General features: G+C 44.5%; 1 protein-coding gene across 1 annotated transcript; it reads left to right on the forward strand.

Annotated features, from left to right (window-relative positions):
• The first annotated feature begins 36 nt into the window (after positions 1-36).
• zbtb10 (zinc finger and BTB domain containing 10) lies at positions 37-17,261 on the forward strand. The gene is made up of 5 exons (XM_037474346.2): positions 37-976; positions 6,803-7,817; positions 11,568-11,633; positions 13,229-13,404; positions 14,138-17,261. The coding sequence occupies exons 1-5, from the start codon at positions 299-301 to the stop codon at positions 14,426-14,428; spliced, it is 2,226 nt and encodes a 741-aa protein (XP_037330243.2). The 5' UTR covers positions 37-298; the 3' UTR covers positions 14,429-17,261.
• The last annotated feature ends 2,694 nt before the right edge of the window (positions 17,262-19,955 follow it).

Genomic DNA, 19,955 nt, shown 5'->3' on the forward strand with positions numbered 1-19,955 from the left:
CCTCTCCAGCCCCCCCTTCTCTGGTCGAGGTGCATTGTGGGGAAGAAAGTCGTTGCCATTCGACCTCTGCGGGGCCTGCGCGGACGCAGCGAGAACCCTGAAATTCATTATGCGTTTAAAACCTTTATTTATTTCCGCATAACCTACATACTCTCACCGGGAGGGCCAAAGCGGAGAAAAGCAACGACGACGGTCCATCTCTTCGGGAAAATACACCGTTTTATAAATACATGATTTTTGTTCGGAGTGGAATACTGTTGAGAAAGTGAAGATTGTAATATATATTTAAAAAAAAAAAATGTCCGGTGAGAGAAACCGCAGGTCGCTGGCTTTCCGAGGAGGTGGATTAGCCGGGGTAACGGGTCGCGGCGGTTTCGGTGGGGGTAACTGTAACAGCTGGGAGGCCCCGGCCTGTCAAGACCGACATTTTAACGGGAACAGGCCGGATCAAGACGAGGACAGCGATCTGGGGGCGAAAGGATCATCGCAGAAGAGAGTGGAGGGCGCGGGGTCTGTCAGCGATAGCACGGAACCCGAGGCGGAGGAGGAAGAAGAGGACCCGGAAGAGGGCAGCTCCGCGGCGGGGGACGGCGACGATCGCATCGGCTCGGTGGAAGGAGAGGACGGGTCCGGGGAGGGGAATAGCTCGACGGAGGGAAACGGTCTCAACGACGCCGACGGCCGGGAGTCGGGAAGCGGGGCGAACGGGGCCGACTCGGGATCCAGGAAATCAGGGGTGGAGATGAGACCGCAGACGTTGCTTCTGAAACACTCGTTATTCCATGCTAAGTGGTTGCAAGAATTCCCATGGCTCAAATTTTGCCAGGAGACGGGACTTATGTCCTGTTCTTGGTGTCACAACATTGCCACTAAAAACAGCGACGAGCTTGTCAAAGGCAGTCGCAACTACAAGCGGGCCCTGCTGCTGAGACATCACCTGTCTTCGGAGCACGGGAGAAATGACCCCACCAAACAGGTAACGTTAGCTCCAAGTCCGTGACGGTTTTGCTTCGTTACCTACTTAACCTGAAATACTTGTCGTCTATTCTTCACCAGAAGTGTCTAGATCTGTTTCGTTTGTTGCTAAAAACGGCAGTTTTTTCCCAACTTCTCCAACATAGCAAAGGAGGGGGGGGGAAATAGGCTTTTACTTAAGCTTCGCAATCCCTTCTCCCGGCTGATAGGCTACCATCAGCCTGCTAACCTGAGCTAACGTTAGCTTAGCCGCTCCGTAGCTTCGCTGTAGCCGGAGGTGGCGTTAGATTGGCACGGACTGGCCTGGAAAGCCCCCTGAAGACTATGCTGTCGCCTAACTGGCATTGAACAGCCTAAAACGAGAGGGGGGAAACACTTTTGACACATTTCTCCCCTTTCTGTTGCCGTCCCAAAAGTGAGTGTCTGCCGACGTATCCGTCAAGTTACTCGCACAAACCGATACTCCAGTATGACACCTGCTAGCTAATTACTATCACCCCGGAGGCTGCTCCTGCACGATTTAATATTCATCGCACGTCACAAACGACGTTTAACTTGTATGGAACTGTCAAAACCCGTAATTTAAAAACAAGGGGCAGGGGAAGTGTTCCTGAATATAACATTTTCGGATGCACACAATCGTAACTATGTAATACAGCCAGCTCTTTTGTCGCATCTGTCTTGATTGCTAGCCGGCCAGAGGTCACACAATGGCAAGGGCTTGACCCTGGCAGCCTTTGGGGAACCGCACCCCTACGCCTCCCCCTCCTCTTGGCCTCTCATCATGCGGTGTTCCTGGCTCCAGTCCCGGGTGACCTCTGGCGCATTTCTTCTTCCTCCTCCTCCACCTCCTCCTCCCTTTTGGGGAGCTAAATTAGAGACATTGTGCTAGGATGACCCCCCCAAAATCCATACATGGTGTCACTTGCAGGGCTGGACAAGAGGAGGAGAGTAAATCAAGTTGCCTGGAGGCTGACAGCTTGCCTGGCCCACATGAATAGGCATGAATTAGTGAAATGGATGTCAGTAAATGGAATGATGGGGCATCACCTGACCCTGTCATCCATATATTTCTGAAGTAATGGTTGATGGGGTTGTACTTTTGGGGCATATTTCATCCAGCCGCCATCCCTTATATACAACATTAAATGTTGGGAAATTTCCCCTCATTATCTAAATTACCTATCTAGACTACATTTTAACCCCAAGCTTGAGCTGGGTGTAAAGTTATTGACAGTATAAGTATATCGGTTGCCTTTTAATTCAAACCAACCAAGCCATATTGGAACCATGTCTGTTGACGAGCATATGGTCTTTATGGGTTCATTATTTTTATTGCAGTGTAGGCAACATGTCTACCCCACTCCTTCAGAGACCTCGTAAAACAGGGATTGCATATTTGCCTGAACAATCTGGTGTCAAAGGGCATTTCTCCCCTCAGTCATCTTTCAAAAAACAAATTAACTGTTACTTTTGTTGCTTGCACGTTCCCACATCAGACCTCCTATCCTGGTGATGCTCTGGGCTGTCGGGGGAATTAAGAGCGGGGTGCTATTTGACTCTAATTGGTGAGCGAAGAGGATTGAACCACTACATTTAGTTCCTTCCTTTGCCCACGCAATCACTAATCAGAATGACTTAAAGTGATCTACTAACTTGTGCCCATCTCTAATTGCTAAGGAGGGCAGTACTGGGGGCGGGGGGGGGGGATTAGGGGCTTGGTGTGGCTTTTCCTTAGCAACAAGGACCCCAGACACGGAGGTTATCCAATCCATTTCCTCATGTAGTGCTGGGACAATACAGTCCCAGTGCTACATTATTGGAAATGAATTAAATCTGATTTTTATTGATTTACTTTTTGCAGTTTTGATCCTTGCCTGACTGCCTATGAACGAAATCATTGTGTAAATACAGTACTGTTGAAATAATAAGTAGCAGTGCTTGTTAAGTAAGGTGGTATTGTGAAGTAGTACATTAAAAATGAATTATGGTGGTATGAGTCAATGTCTTGTTCTATTCACCCATTCCTGGGGTTAGTCAGGCCTCTGCTGCATTCGTTAAACCTAACTTGATTAGCCCAAGCATAGCAGGGCAGCTGTGGTAAATGTGGGTCTCCTTGGAGAAGGGGGCCGTTGTCCTTTCTTCGGTAGATGCTGTCTTGTGCTTTGTCCCCATGCTCACTGGTAAAAGGTTAAGATGAGGCAAAAGTAGACCACTGATTCCTTGGATGAAAACATGACATCACGTATCTATAATTGAGTCGAGACTTCAAATTGGAAGTGTCAAATCCACATATCATAGAACAAAACCCTATCCTAAGTATTTGATATGTATATATAGGGACATTGCATGGTACCACTCCACATCCAGCCTCTCCTTAAGCTCCCTTCCTCTCGCATCCACTTACTTGTCTATACCTTTTTTTAAAAATCATGTTTTTATTTCCATCTGTAGTAGACACCTGTCCACCAAACGCCCCAGATATCCTAATATTCCACCGCTCCTGGATGAGGCTCATGAAGCCATGTTGCCTCATTCGGTTTGAAGGCCAAACTAATGTTTTCCAGATAAGCTGGACCCATACAAGTTCTCACCCCCTCATTTTAGTTAAGACAATCATGCGTTTTGTTTAGAGTGAGTCTCCCCGAGTGGAAAATGGGACCCACCCATCGCGTTCTGATGTCTGCCAGATAGAGGGGATGTTTATTGGGGGCTACAGGTCAGGGGAATGGGGTAGGAGCCACAGGGAAAATTCCTCTTGTTGAATTTGTCAGTGGCTCGACCCTCCCCGCGTTTTCTCCCCCCCCCCCCCCCTCCTATCTCTGCCTTTTCTGTCAGAGCATTGTTAGGAGGCTGGGAGACACTCAGCGCAGCCCTCCCACACCTTGGGCCAAACACACACTGCAGTATTGTTCTTGCATCTCGGTACAGGCGATCTGGGGAGGGGGTTAAACTCCAGTAGATGTAGGAAGTTAGGGAAGGACTGAAGGAGATGGCCTAAGGGCTGGGCTGGTCATGGGACTGTATTGGGTGGGGGTGTAAAGGGGTAAACAAAAAGTGTCCAGTGGGTCATTATGTTGCATGGGGAATGTTGTATCACATGATCTGTTAAAGTTTGTGGGAGTGCTGGCAGTGCTTCTATAACCTTGAATTTATAGCCATCTTAGTTTGTCCTCTTGGTTAATCCTCCAGCAAATCATTTCTTATTGGCTGTTCACCGTACATTTTGTCCTATCGAGATTAAAGGATTTTTCTTTCCCAGCACCCTCTTGGACACAACTGGGGGGAGGTTGATATTGTCCCCACATTCTCTCTTGGCTCAGGCTGGTTTCTGCCTTCGGCATCTGCTGTGCAGGGTCGGTCTGCTGGTTCTCTAAGCTTCCAGCTCACACGTGGCACATCTGGAGAAAGGATGATGATGATGTTGCTGCTGCTGCTGGGATGAGGCCGGTATGGTGCAACTTATCCAGTACCAGGCTGTCCTAACCTGACTCCAATACGCACATGCACACAACTCTCAACTCATTGGCCCATTGCCCAGCTATGTGTGTAATGGATAAAAGCTGTGGGGATTCATGGGGTTTGGGGGTTGGAAGGGCAGATCGAAATGATAAAATGAGACTACAAATAAAATGGAAAGAGCACCTATTTGCAGTATTTATAGCACCGTTGCTCTCTTTTTCTGTTCAACTCTCAGTGGCTACTTAATCTTCAGGTCAGCCTGGCAAGTTAAAGCTTGTGTGGACTTTGACTACCTGTCAAAAGATGAGCGCAATGATGAAAAGCAAAGCTGCAAAATCTGCATGTAATCTCATTTGGTAGAATACCCAGCACCTATTGTTGTGACTGCCTTTCACTACACCAATATATTCCACCACAGTACTCGACATGAGGAGCATGCCCCTCCAGAGGCTTTGATGTGTATATCATGAAATAATTTTCCATCCTTTTCGTCTCACCCACACGCACTCTGGCTCCTTTTCTATGCCTGCGAGTGGGAGCTGCTGTGTAATAAGAGAGTGAGTGCCGAAACCTTTCACAAAGGCCTACAGTGAGTGGACAATGAGCCTCGGGGAGAACACGGGCCATTGTGAAGGCTAAAGTGGGGTGACCCAACTCCTCTCTGCTGCGCCGGCTTTACCGTCCCCCTCTGCTCCACATTTTTGCATCCGGCCTTTTTCTTGAGGCTCAAGGTCTTGTTGTCTCTCAATCTCTTTCCTTTGTGCCAGAATTCTCATATCTTTTGTTTTCTTCTTTTATACTGCCAACACGGTCTCATCTTCTTTTCACACATATTCCCATCAACTCTGGTTCTACTTTATAATCTGCTCCTGCTGATTATTTTCTGTCCTTTTTTTTTATTTTTAGAATATACCCCCTGTCGCCTCTTTATTTCTTGCACATTTGGCCTCTGATTCCATCCCATCTCTCTTCATCTCTTCCCTCCAGCTGTGGCAGAGGACGATAAGCCCCCCTTACTATCCTGTATCGCCAGGCTGCTCTGGACAAGCACTGCAGTGTGGAGGGAGCAGGGGTGGGGGTGGATGCTGGGTGGGGACCTCCAGAGAAATGGATTTAATCTGAATTACTCAAGCTGAAACCCCAGCTGTGTGTACGTGTAGGCAGCTTGCTTTCTGTGTGATTGTGTGCGTGTGTGCATGCATGTGTGCGCTGCAAAGGCGGTGGTGGGAGGGGGCAAAAATGCAGGGCTCGAGCGATGTGAATTATTTTGGATTAGGACATCTGCTGTGCAATTCTAAAATGAGACAAAGTGTGTGTATGTTTCAAATCAAGAAATATATTATAGAGTTGTCAACACACATGGCGTTTGTGCAGTTCCTTTTCAGTGGGGTGCATTTGTAAGTGTATGCATGCACATGTAAATACTCCCCTCTTCTCTGCTCCGTACCAGGCTGGCCAGTTGCCCTGGTCAGGGGGAGGGTGGCTGTTACAGGGTTGTTCTGTGCGTCTGCCAGTTCCCCTCCCATTCGACAACCACGCTGTGGACATTCGTGGACCGTCTTCGGGGTTTAATTATGCCTCATTTAACATACAGACTTCACATTTTGAGGAAGGGATAATCTTATTGTACTGAAGCGGAGTATGTACACAATGTTTATTTCTAGCAAACATGTCTTCTAATCTAGCTTTGGGGTGTTAACCTTAACCAAATTGGATATTGAATTCATTAATCATTGACTGAGGTTTTCCAAAACCAGCACGTTCTCTTGAGTTATTGCAAATGGAGTCCTAAGATTATGCTCCTGGAAAATGAAACAAATTCCTCTGTATTTGCTCTGATACCTGAACAAATGGCATTGTGTTGTCTTTTTTTGTAGTACAGTTTAAATTCAAATGCAATTCAATTGGATAAAAAAAAGTTAAAGTTTTCACCACAGGTTGATGCAAAGCCACAAGATATTTTGTTGTTTGAGTGAAAGGTGTTTCTGGGATTATTAAACATTATATTGACTGAAAATCCATATACCCATTAGTTAGTCCTGATGTTTCAGTTTTTTGTGTTGGGCCGTGGAGTTTAAATTGAATGTGAGAGAAGCAATTGAATAGGGTTAGTTAATACCTCCTTGCGTAAGAGTAATACTTAATGCGCCTTATTGCGCCTCATTTCCAACTCTTCCTCAACAGAAGCCTGTCAAACCTGTTTCCCCCCCAAGGGCTGTTGCGCCACTTGCCTGCAGTGTGCCCTGAGGGTGTTGTGCTATTTATTCACAGGGTTACAGGGCAGGAACATATATTTTTGTTTTAGTTTGCGTACTTTAAAATAGTTATCTAATATTTTTCTCTCTCCTTCTCTTTTGTGCAAAAGGAGACAATGAGGCCCTCGGACAACGGCAGCCCCTCCACTAACTGCTCAGAGGAAGACTACCGCAGCAAGCCCCATGAAAACTCTTACTGTTGCCAGCTTCTCCAGGAGCTGGACAAGCAACGCAAAAATGGCATCCTCTGCGACGTCAACATAGTCGTCTCGGGCCAGGTGTTCCGCGCGCACAAGAACATCCTGGTGGCGGGCAGCCGCTACTTCAAAACCCTCTACTGTCTGACCAAAGGCGATGCGCAGGACCAGGCCACCGTCACGCACCTGGATGTCGCTGCTGTGCAGGGCTTCTCGGTTATCCTCGACTTCCTCTACTCCGGGAGCCTGCTGCTCACAAGCCAAAACGCCATTGAGGTGATGTCCGTCGCCAGTTACCTCCAGATGACCGAGGTTGTACATTCGTGTAGGGCATTCATAAAGGACGCCCTGAATATCAGCATCAAGCAGGAGGCCCCCGACTCCGTGGTGGTGGACTACAACAAGAGGCAGACGGTGTCCAAAGAGGGACACAGAGGGCTGGACCGAAAGCCGAGCAACTTCTGGGCCACCACCATCCTATCGAAGCTGTCAATCAAGGCCAGCAACAACAATCAAGGCAAGGACGTGATGGATGAGGAAGACGAAGGTGCTCGGGTGAAGGACGAGACAAGTGACATCGAGGTGACAATGGTTCGTGGTGAGGGCTGTGCCTCCGGGAACTGGACCCACCACAACGACAACTCGTCAGATTCCGCAGAGACCAATGAAACGCGGCCGGCGAGTGGCCAGGTGCAGGTGTTCGTCTGGAACGAGCCGGCCACAGGCGGCGCCGCCGCAGCCCCCGCGGCGATAAAGCGAGAAGCGCCGGATGCCGCGGCGGGAAGTGGGCGAAGGAAAAAGCAGACCACCACGCGGCGCTTCGTGTACAACTTTCCACCGGAGCCCGAGGAGGGGTTTGACGGGATGTTCCTCCAGCCCTCTGCCTCCTACCCCAGAGAGGACTTCTCCTCCCTCTCCGAAAATGCCGGTAGGACACACATTTTAACTTCAACAAACGTCACACTCCTCAGCCCTTTTTTTTCATTATACGAGTATGAAATTCTTATTCCTATTAGTCACACTGCATAAAAGGAAGAAGCTCCCGCTCTAAGGTGGAGAAGTTCATGTGACTTACAATCACTTGAATGTGAATCACTCTTTTACATAATATACGGAAAGCTCTGTTCAGACATGCTAATTGCGGCCTGTACATTGCATTTAATGCAGCGGCGATGAGCATTCAGCAGTGGCGTGACGTAGTTGAGAAGGACCCCGGTGCCGGTGCTTGCTTTAAATGTGCTTGGCTATCAAATGGAGACTTGACTAAAATAGCCCAAAAAAGAATTGTTCATTCAATGTAATTAGTTTGATACTTTTTTTTTTTTGTTCTTTTTGTAAAATAAATGTGTGTGAGATTGTTACAGACTATTTTGAAAACAAAACATATCACTATTTACAATTATTTAAGATAAAATTCTGTAGATTTGAACAATGTCTCCACAGCATGCATTGTATAACAAGTTACCCACCAGGAGGTTAGTGGGGCTAGAGAGGATAACCCTGATGGGTCACATGGCTTCAGTATTTGATCCTCTTTCTGTGGTCTTCCAGCCTCTATTATTTAGCAGATCAGTGGATCAATTCCTGAATTACACCTTTTGAAAATGATTGTGTAATGGCTTACAGTGATTTAAAGGTGTAAAAGTAAGCGTTAGCTTGTTTCCGTTCGAGCCAAATACTGTTTTAAGTATGCCAGTTAAAATTGTCTCAACCAGTTGGTTAAAGGACGCAAACGGTGGTGAATTCCCGGGGCAGACGTACATCGCCATTGATGGCGGAGACGTTACATACACGTCCTGTGAAAGGTGGTTTTCTTTTGCTGGTCATATTGATCAGAAGAAAAGAGATTCTTCATCATCTGAATGCGTATCTGAGCCTGTGTCTTAGCAACTGGCTCGTTGCAGTGGAGTAAAACAATGTGGGCGACGGTGGCCAATGGAGTAGCGTGGTGCGCTGGGAAAAAAAGTGGATGTTAAAAGTTCATTTTGTTATTGGGTAAATGCTCAAACTGCATCACTTGAGTTTTTGTTCTTTGATTGAGATTCTTTAAAACTTGGCCCATCACTACTCATTTCTCAAACGAGACATTATTGTGTCCAATGATGCTGAAGCACCTCAATGGTTCACCTCGGTATCACAGAAGTAAACGCTGTGGTTGGCAAAAAAACACAAGTGCACTTTCCACCAATGAATCTTCAAATCTGGCTTGCTAAAAACTTTTGCTCGCTTTCATCTTCTCCCTTTCTCCTTCCTGTTTGATACCTTGCACTTTTCTGCTCTGTAATCCATCCCTCGCTGCATCCATCCCACCCTCACTCTGTGAAGCGCTCTTGGTAATCTCTCCGCTCAGCTCAAGCTATCTGCTTCGGTTGGCCCCATTAAGCGGGGCACTCCATGTAACCCTAATGATATCACACGTTAAGTAGAGTGGTGTGGATGGATGGGGGAGGGTCCCGAGGCATAGTGTGTGTGTGTGACGGAACTTCATCTTGTGTGCGCAAGTTGTGTAAGAAGTCGTCTCTAATGCAGGAAAATGAAGAAAGCAGGGGGGTGAAACATTTCTACCCCCAGGCCTCCCAAAATGCACTTGAATGCTCTTAGTGCCTCAAGGTCCTCCAACAGCTCATTTTAATGTGCACAAAGGGATCCAGCGTGTTGTAATAGCCTTGAGAGACGCTCAGTTAGTTTATCTGCATGTGTGCAACCCTCCTTTCTTCCCCTCATGATGGATCTGTGTTCTTTAGCTCCATAACTCTACTTAATGTATACTACGTTTCCAAATAAAAATGTGGTGAAGCCTTGAGGTAGGCCGTAAGTCTCTGTAAAAGGTTTGAAGGAAAGCGTTCACCCTGCGCTCAACAATCCATTCGTTCACTCTTAGGGTACAGTCGTAGCAGTTTATTTATAGATCTGTGAGCCCTTACTGTTGTTTAAAATGTGTGAGAAGTGATGTCCCCCCCAAGTTTGAGGAAGAAAAGGCAACGCGGTATTCAGATTATCAATTTCTTTTTAGCCACAAATAATTAAGTGGCAAGCAGATATATTTCATAAATTGGCAAAGTTGCATTCATTTCTGTGCGTTTTTTTTAACTTCATACTTGTACTGTATTAAGCCATCACTTCTCATAAGAATAGTATTTTCCCATTTCTTTTTTCTGTTTCAGTCCTTTGCATGTTTTAAATCTGAAGACATCGGCAAACTCTTCTATTGACGTAGTTCTTTTCAGTCATCTGTAGGTTAAATGTCCGTGGTTTATTGTGTTTTTTTTGTCCGTTTGTTCTCTCTCTGCTGTCCAGGCTTCACGAGTGTTGCATACAGCTCATTTGTTATGACTCTTTGGATATGTGTATCACATGATGCCTAAAATGCCAGTTACCCCGTCACAAAATATTGCTCCATGTCACAAAAGGAGAATGTTTAGAATTAGAGATTGTCTGCTGAGGGTTATTAGATTATTCTGAAACCACACAGTCACAGAGAGACAGTCTGAGAGATGGTTTATTGTTCTGCACACTTCTGGAGTGGAAGGGGCATAGAAATCAAACTCCTGGTTGTGAGACGCTCTGCAACTACACTGCCCTCTTGCACAAGTAGTCATAGCTGCCTTGCATATTTCTTTATGTCTGAGCCTGTGAGCAGTCATCCACCAATTTGAGCTGTCCCAGTTTCCCACAGTGATGTCACTCGTTTGGCTTTCATTTTGCTTTAGTTTGATCTGTGCTGTCATGCTTCAAGGATGGGAGCATAGTAACCCAAATAACGGTTTTCTATCTGCTGTCGGCACTTTGAAATATGTGTTAGCGTTTTTCTTAGTCAAATCTACAGGACCACGCCTACCAATTGCTGGAAAAACTGTGAGGCAGTTGGTGGTGGACAGTTTGCCGGGTGGCAGGGTGCTCGTTGTGGGGAAAATGACAGTTTAAAGGGGGGGAAGATTTCAATTATATAAGTACTTTGTTTTTGCTGTCTGCTCTCGCCGAGTCCAGTCAACACTCGTGGCCAATAAATTCTTGCGTCTTCTCCAAACTGCACCATTGGATTGTTTTGAAGGGTGCGTGCTGCACACTGACGCGCAGAGAAGGTCATATGCATACACACTAGTCTCTGCTGAGGCGAACGCACACCCACACACAATAACCTCTACAATCCCTTCGAGGTGCAAAGCCGCCATGGGCAGTCCCTTCCCTCCCTAATCCACTCTAATGCACTGGGGCTGTCCTCACTATTCCAAATATTGACCCAGTAAGAATGGCCATACACACACACACTCTGGGGCGTGTCTTTTATGGCCTCAAAACGCTGATGCTGGGGGAACCGGACACACACAGGTGCTCCCACACAAGTGCTTGCAAAAACTGAGTGTAAGCTGAGCCGGGGTGAGGGCTCTACGCTAATTACCCCGCCCCCCCTCCCTGGCTGGAGCCGGTTACACTACAGGTTGGTTCCCTGGCTGGGGAACTTACTGCTTTACATATAGTAGGGTGTGTGTGTGTGTGTGTGTGTGTGTGTGTGTTGTTAACTGAAACTTCATTGTCTCATGTGGGGGGTGGTTAGTTGTGTACACAGGGCGTTGTGAGGTGTGCACCCCCCTCCCAGGCTCTAAACCACCTCTCATCTCTTTCTCCCTCTCGCTTCTCTCCTCCCCCGCCCCCCCCCCCCCCCCTCCACCTTTCCCAGAGCTGGCCAATCAGTTCCAGTATAGCATCATCCAGGATTTACCACAAGGGGAGTCCTGGGAGAATGGTAAGACGCCGCGCCCTCTAGACTACCGCAAAATGAAAATAAAAAACTTAAATGAGTGTGGGCAGTCCAGTCAGAACTCTCCTTAAATATGACGCCAGACAAACGGCAGGTTTCTATTCAAGGTTTTGTGGTTGGCCAGCATGTCACTGTGGTACAAACCTTCTTAAATCTTATCAGTCAGTCTACAAAACACTGAAAAAGAGTGGTTAAAGTCCATAGTGTTCATATTGGCCAAAACCCCAAATGTGCTTTATTTGGGTGTGAGAGAGCACAGGTGTATCAGAAGTCGACGTTTGTCTACGACACGCAAGCCTTCAAGGCGTGAAAATGAAAACAAACTCTGCATAGAAAGTGTGCCATTGAGGAAAACTACTCTGCCACAATTCATCGCACAAAGGCAACAGGGTAGCTTCTCACACCTGGCAACATGTAGACCTAATTGTTTATAGCGGTAAAACCGCTTTGTGAAATAAAGAAAATGATCTTGTGTGTGAAATTGAACTGGCGTTAAGTGAGGCGTGGAGTTGTGGGTGAAAACAACTGCATGATGGGCACATAGGATCAGAAAAGTCTTCACTGGTGTATCTAAAACTATAAAATTATACTTTAAAAAACCCTTTTAAAATAGATATTACATTTGAAACCAGCGCAGCTCACAAATATTTGATCTGCTCTGTATTTGCAATACCAAGTAATGAAAGTGAAAAGCCTGTTAACATTGTGTTACACACACACACACACACACACACACAGAGGGGGAAATACACAGGTGACCTGCTTTTCATCAACCCTTCCTCCCTACTACTCCCCTTAGCAACCTGCTGCAACAACGCCTCTGTTGTGTGCAGCCTGGCGCAGAGAAAAGGCTCGGCCATGTTCCCACTCACTCACCACTGAAGACCAGCCGCTCTCTTTGGAGTCTTTTCAAAATCAATACATTGCATATTTGTTTAGAAGCCCAGCTGTCCTTTTAGCATGAAGGGAGGGTTAAGGAAGACAAAGCTGGTGTGAAAGAACCGCTTGATTAATTTCTGAAATATCATGAATTGCACAAAAAATAAATAGCAATACATAGCATATGTGTCTACATTGTGTATTGTATTTGAAGTTAGAAGTTGACGTCAAAAATTCAATGCACTTTAACAATATAATATAACAAGTTGAAGCCTCATATTTTCTGCCAGATGAATCCCTGGTAGACCTGTAGACCCCATCAGAAACGGGGACCAGTTACTTAGCAACAGTGGCTCCATGGTGAGGTTTACGTAGCTTCCACAGTAATATACACTCTGTCACTTAAGGTTTTTTGTGACTATGTTTGTGGCGTCTTAGGATGCAGTAGTCAACAGAATAACTGTGACTTGGTTAACTTGATAAGCAGGATATTGGTTGCTGATGCACGGCTCTCTGATTACAGGATCTATCGATGAAAGTGTAGCCGTGGATGATCAATGTCTTGTGCAGTTTGTTCTTCCAGTTCAGTCATATTAATACAGAGATGTAACTTATTTTAAAACTGTTGTTCTACATTATATTAAAACCAGTTACTAAGTCATTACACACGCATGTTTTTTGTTTTTCCTGTCTTATTCCAGGCGAGTCCTCACACCTAGCCCTCAATAAGCTCAAGTGCCCGCACTGTAACTACATCGCCAAGCACCGCCGCACGCTCAAGAGGCACCTGATCATCCATTCGGGCGTGCGTTCCTTCAGCTGCGACATCTGTGGCAAACTGTTCACCCGCCGTGAGCACGTAAAGAGACATTCCCTGGTGAGTCCACACAGGATCCATTCCTCTCTTGCAGCCCCTACATGATGGGCATCCGCCATTTTGCGCCCGCCTAACCCCTGCAAAGAGTAGCTCCTGTTGCAGTATAGTAGCCAAAGGAGATCTGAATAAATGAACGGGCCTTCGCACCTCGTCTCAGGGTTGATGTTGGCGAGCCTGTTTGCTGGAGGGAGTGAGTGCAACACAGTATTTCCCAAAGTAGAAATGTGTGGCTATGAAATCTATTTTGATGCATGTGTCTCCAGCTACATCCACATAACGCACATGCATTTTCTGAGGTCTGGTATCGGTGGAAAACATTTTCTCAAGTATTTAATGTTTTGTTTATTTTGGGGGGGTGGGACACGGGGAGAACATGGAAACTCTACATAGAAAGGCCACTGGGTGGTTAAAAACCCAGGACCTTCTTGCTATGAGGCGACCGTGCTAACCACCATGCAGCCCTGAAGCTACCACTAGTTGCTGATTAGCTTAGCTTCACACAAAGACTGGAGACAAAGGGGAACGGCCAGCCTAACTGAATGTAACAATGCCAGTACATCCCAAATTCACTGATACACACCACATTTGTTAAATTTTGTCTCCACTCTAATGCTAAGCTAACTCTCAGTTTGTGGTAGCTTTGCATTTTGTTTTCAGCATGAGAGCAAAGACGTTTGACCATAAGACTTAAAAAGGGAATAGCAACCTGACTCTCCTTCTCTGCCTCTGACAGGTGCACAAGAAGGACAAAAAGTACAAGTGCATGGTGTGCAAGAAGATCTTCATGCTTGCAGCCAGCGTCGGTATCCGTCACGGCTCGCGGCGCTACGGTGTGTGTGCGGACTGCGCTGATTCGCACCAGGCAACTCAGGAGGGCATGGAGGGCATGGAGTTTCCCCGCGACGAAGACTTCGAGGGCGAGGAGGGAGACGACCTGGATGGGGAGGAGCCTGCCAACAACGACCAATCAAACTGGGGTGAGGGCAACGCTGGTGCTGCCCCGAAAGAGGACAAAGAATTTTAACAAGCTTGAGAAACAAAACAAAAAAGTTGATGTTTAATATATATGTACACAAAAACTAGCTGGTAAACAATCAACTCCAAAGTGCTATCAAACCTTGAGGTTACTTAATTGTGCAAGTATATGACAAAGAGATGGATTAAAAGAAAAGGCTTTCGTAGTGGGAACTCCAAGATGTACAGATTTTATTATTGTTAAATGTGTCCAACTCTGGGCCCAGAGCCCACGAAAGAACGAGTTTATCCACGAATAATATGATAAATCAGGTTTTTGGTGATGTATTTTATTTCCTGTTTTTCGGGGTGGGGGGAGTTGGGCAGGGTGATGATGTAGTTTTTGAGTTGGGGGGGGGTAGGCCAATCATCTAAAAAACAAAAGAAGTAAAAAAAACGATGTTAATTATTTAATTTATGAAGAGATGTTGTTATGGTCTTATTGCTAATTTTTTTTATTGTGTTTATTGTCTGCGAGCAGAGGCACAGTAATGGCTGTTGCTTTCTGCACAATCTGAACGTATATATTGCTTTGTGCTTGTAGAAGTACACAGAAGAAGAGCATTATTGTCCACAGGAAGATTTTTACCTTGCTCTGTAGATCTTAGATGCGCTAAATATTATATTATTCTTTAAATTTCCTTTTTTTTTCTTTCCCTGTACAAATCTTGGAACCAAAAAAATCTGTTTTGCGACTCTAATGTATCACAGCCATATTTATGATTAATTTAAGAGCGCTGTGATATTGTGCCAAACAGACCGCACACCAAGATTTAGCAGGAAGCAAAAACTACTGAATACGCTGAGAAAAAAGATGAGGTGAGGAGGTTTTTTTTCTTTGTTAAGCGGGAAATAATATGAATTTAAAAAAAGCGAAAGTACAAGGGGAAATGTTATTGCTAGCTTTATACAAATCACAGCGTCACAGTAACACTTTATTATAAACAAAAGCATTTGACTTTCACTTAAAGCTTGAATTTTGCCAAATGACGAAACGTTTGGTGCTGTAATGCTTTGTCGCAGAATACTGGACCTAAAGGCTATATATGATGTTTATAATCATAAGGCTTAAACTGACTCAGTTATACATATGTAATCAGCTTAAACTATAGAACACTGTTGTGCTACGGCGACTATCAGGTATGCTTTGCCATTGTTTTTAAGCTTTTTATTTTATTGAATGCCCACACACACCATTTTGTAGAACTACCGGCAGTACTTGTAATTGAGAGAGGACCTAAGTGGACATCAATACCTGTATACGTTTGTTTATATTTGGTACTGAGTTATAAAGTAAATACAGTTTATATATATATATATATATATATATTTACTATTTACTTTTTTGAATATCACTTGACCATTGTGAGAAGAAAGCAGAAAGTCATGATGTGTGATTTTACCGTCTGACAGAACTCCAGTTTTCATGTGTAAAAGTTAAACAAAATGTCACGGTTTGATTTGATGTCGGTATGTTTTTATTTCTTTAGGTCTGCCGGGTAGAAATACTTTGTTCCACCAAAAGTGAAGCTCTATGGCGCCTCATAGACATGCACTTACCTTTTGTGTTCATGAAAATCATTTTTTTTTATGTTCTTCGTTTCCCCAAAAGCGGGTCTGAATGGAACTATATAAACTGTTGTGGCTTTCTTCCAATGCACAACTTTTTTTTTATTAGACATTTTTTGTTTTTTGTTATTTAATATTATATATTGACTCCAAAATGCAATCAAGACTGTTAATTTCTATTTGTCCAACCAAAATTGTTGTTTTAATTATTGTTGAGCTATAATGTATGAGAAATGCCAGGTGACAACTTGCTTAGTGTAGAAAATCCTTGCTTGTGTCTGTAATTGTTGAGATTTTTAAAATGTTTTTATGCTACAAAATCATTCACTTTACCCTGGATACATATTTTCGTTTAATTTTGTTCTTTTACACAGATGTTTCCTTTCTCCTTTTGTTCTTTCATCAAGCACATATTTTCTAAAGAAACACGGATTGTTTGCGGGTTAAAACCTTGGAACAGCAGTATCTGTTCATATGCAGTGGAATATACAGTTTATACTGAAGTGCTAATGATGCAGAAGATGTGTAACCTCCCTTTACTCTCAGTGGAAGAAGATATATTTTAAATCCTACAAATATTCATCCTCTTCCCGTCACTTTTACCTTCAAATCACTGTGGGAGGGGTTATGTTATGGACAGAGATATATATATATCTATATACGTGGAGATTATATGAGATGAATATATAAATATATATATGAAGAATATATTATTTAACCAGTGGATTTACTTAATCAATCACATTGTCGGTCAACTCCAGACCTGTTGGCCGGGTGGTTTATTTCCGTGAACTTTACCCTTCCTCTTTCGCTCTCTGTTCACGCTGTGTGCTTGCTCATTTCACCTTCCTGTTGTCTTGTTTGTTCTTTTGATACTATACCATCCTACTGATTTTACTGTAATGAATGAAACTCAAAACTATGATGTATCATTTTAGATTTTATGCTGTATTTGTTATATGGACAACAAAAAAACACAGAAAACAAAGCAAAAACACTACAGATTTAAAGCAGAGGTTTTTTTTCCCCAGCTGTATTTTTTTACGCTGTTGCAAAAGGTTGTATTTTTCAATTTCTCTCGAACTTTAACAGTGATGCAAAACTTGGGCCGCGCCTCAGTGCCCTCCGAACACAGAGCAAATTCAGGTTACTCTTTTTACGTTTTTATCAAAGGTTTTCAAAGATGGAACTACATTCTCCTTTTTTCTGTCTGAATTGTACTACTGTTCCTCTCTATACTACATTTTAAGAATAAAACTTTGATATTGCTTTAACCTTTTTTGTCCCTTTTTGTGTAGTCAGAAGTTCCCTCATCTGACGAGGGTCAGAACAAACTCGTCTCTCTCCATAGCTGCTGTTTAATTGAATGCAGATGAGACTTTAAACTAGTTTCTGATTATGCTTTCCTTTTTTATTTTTTACGCTTTGTTAAAAAATCAAACAAATATTGCCAGTCCGTTTGACCCAAATATTCCATTGAGTTAGTTTTTGATTACTGAATACTTCAGTGGATTTGTATTACGGCCAAACGTGTTCATTATTGTTTTCGTTTAAATCATCATACAAAATATTTGAGCCTGAAATTTTAGTCTACGGTTGTAACTCATGCACTAGATTATGATTTTTCAGACACTTCATAGCCAAATTAACCTCGACATCAGGAATCAGTAAACGTTTATTAGCTGATTTTTTGGTTTATGTCACAATAGAAATGTTTTAGAGAAGGTGAACCCAGCTTCTCTGTTAAGGCCAAAGTGCTGCCACCTGCTGCTGAGACTCAGAACTAAGACCTCAAGTGTCTCTTCTTCTGCTCGGACACCAGGGGGCAGCACCCCTCCTTACATCACACAGTCAACACGTCTCTCTTACTGACCCGGACCGGTGGGTGGACGAACATGGGTACTCTCACATTGGATTTGTTGTCTTGACTTCTCTGCACCAAATTGGTGCAATTTTTTAAGAATACAAGGATTCGTTTTTTTGGCAATTTCTCTTGAATGCTTGAACAAGATGACGTAGAGTTTGGTCCAATAAAAATGGATGGCGAGTGAGTAACGGAAGTCAGAGATCTGATGTGTTTCCGTACAGACAACCGGATACAAGACAAATAACAAATCCATATTAAGCTTTGGTTAAACCCTCTCAATTTAAAGCGGATTTCTCCTTTTGAAACGACGGCACATGAATCACGAATAACAAGTCAGCAAAACACAGCCTGTGATTGGCTGACGCGGGAGATGAACAGAAACACATCAGTGCTGCTCAGGTAGTTCATGGAATAAAATCAGATTAGATCTTCCTATTCTGAGGCATGCATGAAAAGGATGAAAACAGACTGGTTTCTCACAGACCCATTAGCTATCTGATGGTCCATGTTTCACCGACAAATGATCTAATTTCATCTGGAAGGCTGAATGCAGTGGACTTTGGTAAAGGACACATCTACAGATCTGTGTTTGTCACATACAGTCTGTGTGGCACTTTATTACTGGCTGAATGTGTCTGCATGGGCATGTTTCTTGAAGTGTATGTGTGCCCACTCAGATGCCGTCATCCAACATTGGCCTTGTGGGCAACTCTCTCACACGCACGCACACACACACACACACACACACACACACACACACAAACAAACAAACTGCTCTATTCCTTCCCATGTGTGTTTGTGTGTTCCCGCGCAAGTGCGTGTGCGCGAGCCTCCTTCCCCATTCACAGGCCCTTTTGTGTGGTTGTCTGTCAGCGGTGTTGTCTGCAAGCAGGCCCCCATTGTGTTGAACCACTGCTCCTTATTGACGCAGGGCCCCTGGCGCTTCGTTGTTCCCATGGCCCCCCCCAGCCACGGCGGACGGAAGGCTGAAACCGGAGCCCCGGACCCGCGGTGAGTTTGTTTGCACTCTCCTTTCTCCCCGCGGTGCCCACAGGAGCCCGTGTCCACGGGGACGCCTGTAAACGGATGGCGGCAAGTGTGTGTTGGATGTTGTAAGGGGACGTCTGGGGGTGGGGGCTCTGAGTGTGTGTGTGTGTGTGTGTGTGTGGTAGGTTGAAGATTACAACATCTAAGGTGGAAAGACAGGTAATCATGTGGTCACAGCTGCAGCTGTCGACAGGGTAACCCCTGTGGAAGAGTGTGTGTGTGTGTGTGTGTGTGTGTGTGTGGTGTCCACCTTCACATCATAATGGCCCTTTGTCGATCTGGGTAACGGCCCGATGCTTCACAGCGAGGCCCCTCAGAGGTCGAAAGGAGAGCAAACATTAATGGAGAAGATTGTTCTCTGATGGCTCTCATCCCCTGTGTTCCTGCTGTGTGACCCTTCAGTGGCGCTGAGACGTAGGACGACACTCTGTATGGCCTGCATCTACGCAGCAGCTTCTGCTGAACTGTTTTGTCCCCGTCTAATCAACCCTGATTGTTCCACCATTGCAGGGCCCACCACTGATTCTACACGTAGCGGTTAGTTTGTTTGTTGTGACCATCCTGTGGAAGCTGTTGTTTAATGTCGTCTGGGGCTTCTGAGGGTGCTTTCCAAAGTTTGAGGAATTCTCCAATGCCTCGTGACCTCAAATAGCTCACAGAAAGCCTGCATTGTAAGTTGTTATTTTTAAATATAAATATAAGGGTATTTTTCAACTTCTACAGAAATGTATTTGTGTTGGAAGTCAGGGAAACTGCTGAATTTAGTCTGATTTTTTTATTTTTTTTATTGTGTCTCTTAAAATAACATGTCAAGCGTTACAAAAAAACAAACATGAGGGTTTTTTATAGTTTTTATTGGAAGTGGAATAATGGAGCTCTGTATTTTTTTGATCAGGATGATAAAGAGTTTAATTAATAAACACAATAAACAAAATGTAGCTACTTTGGCAGCAAAAACACGTATTATCATTGCATACATTCACCAGAAAAAAGAGAGTGAAAACCAGAAGCGAAATGTGATGTTTGCACCACTCATTTCGGTCAGATATAATAT

The sequence above is a fragment of the Pungitius pungitius genome, chromosome 17 (genome assembly GCF_949316345.1).
Source record: "Pungitius pungitius chromosome 17, fPunPun2.1, whole genome shotgun sequence".
Classification (NCBI taxonomy): domain Eukaryota; kingdom Metazoa; phylum Chordata; class Actinopteri; order Perciformes; family Gasterosteidae; genus Pungitius; species Pungitius pungitius.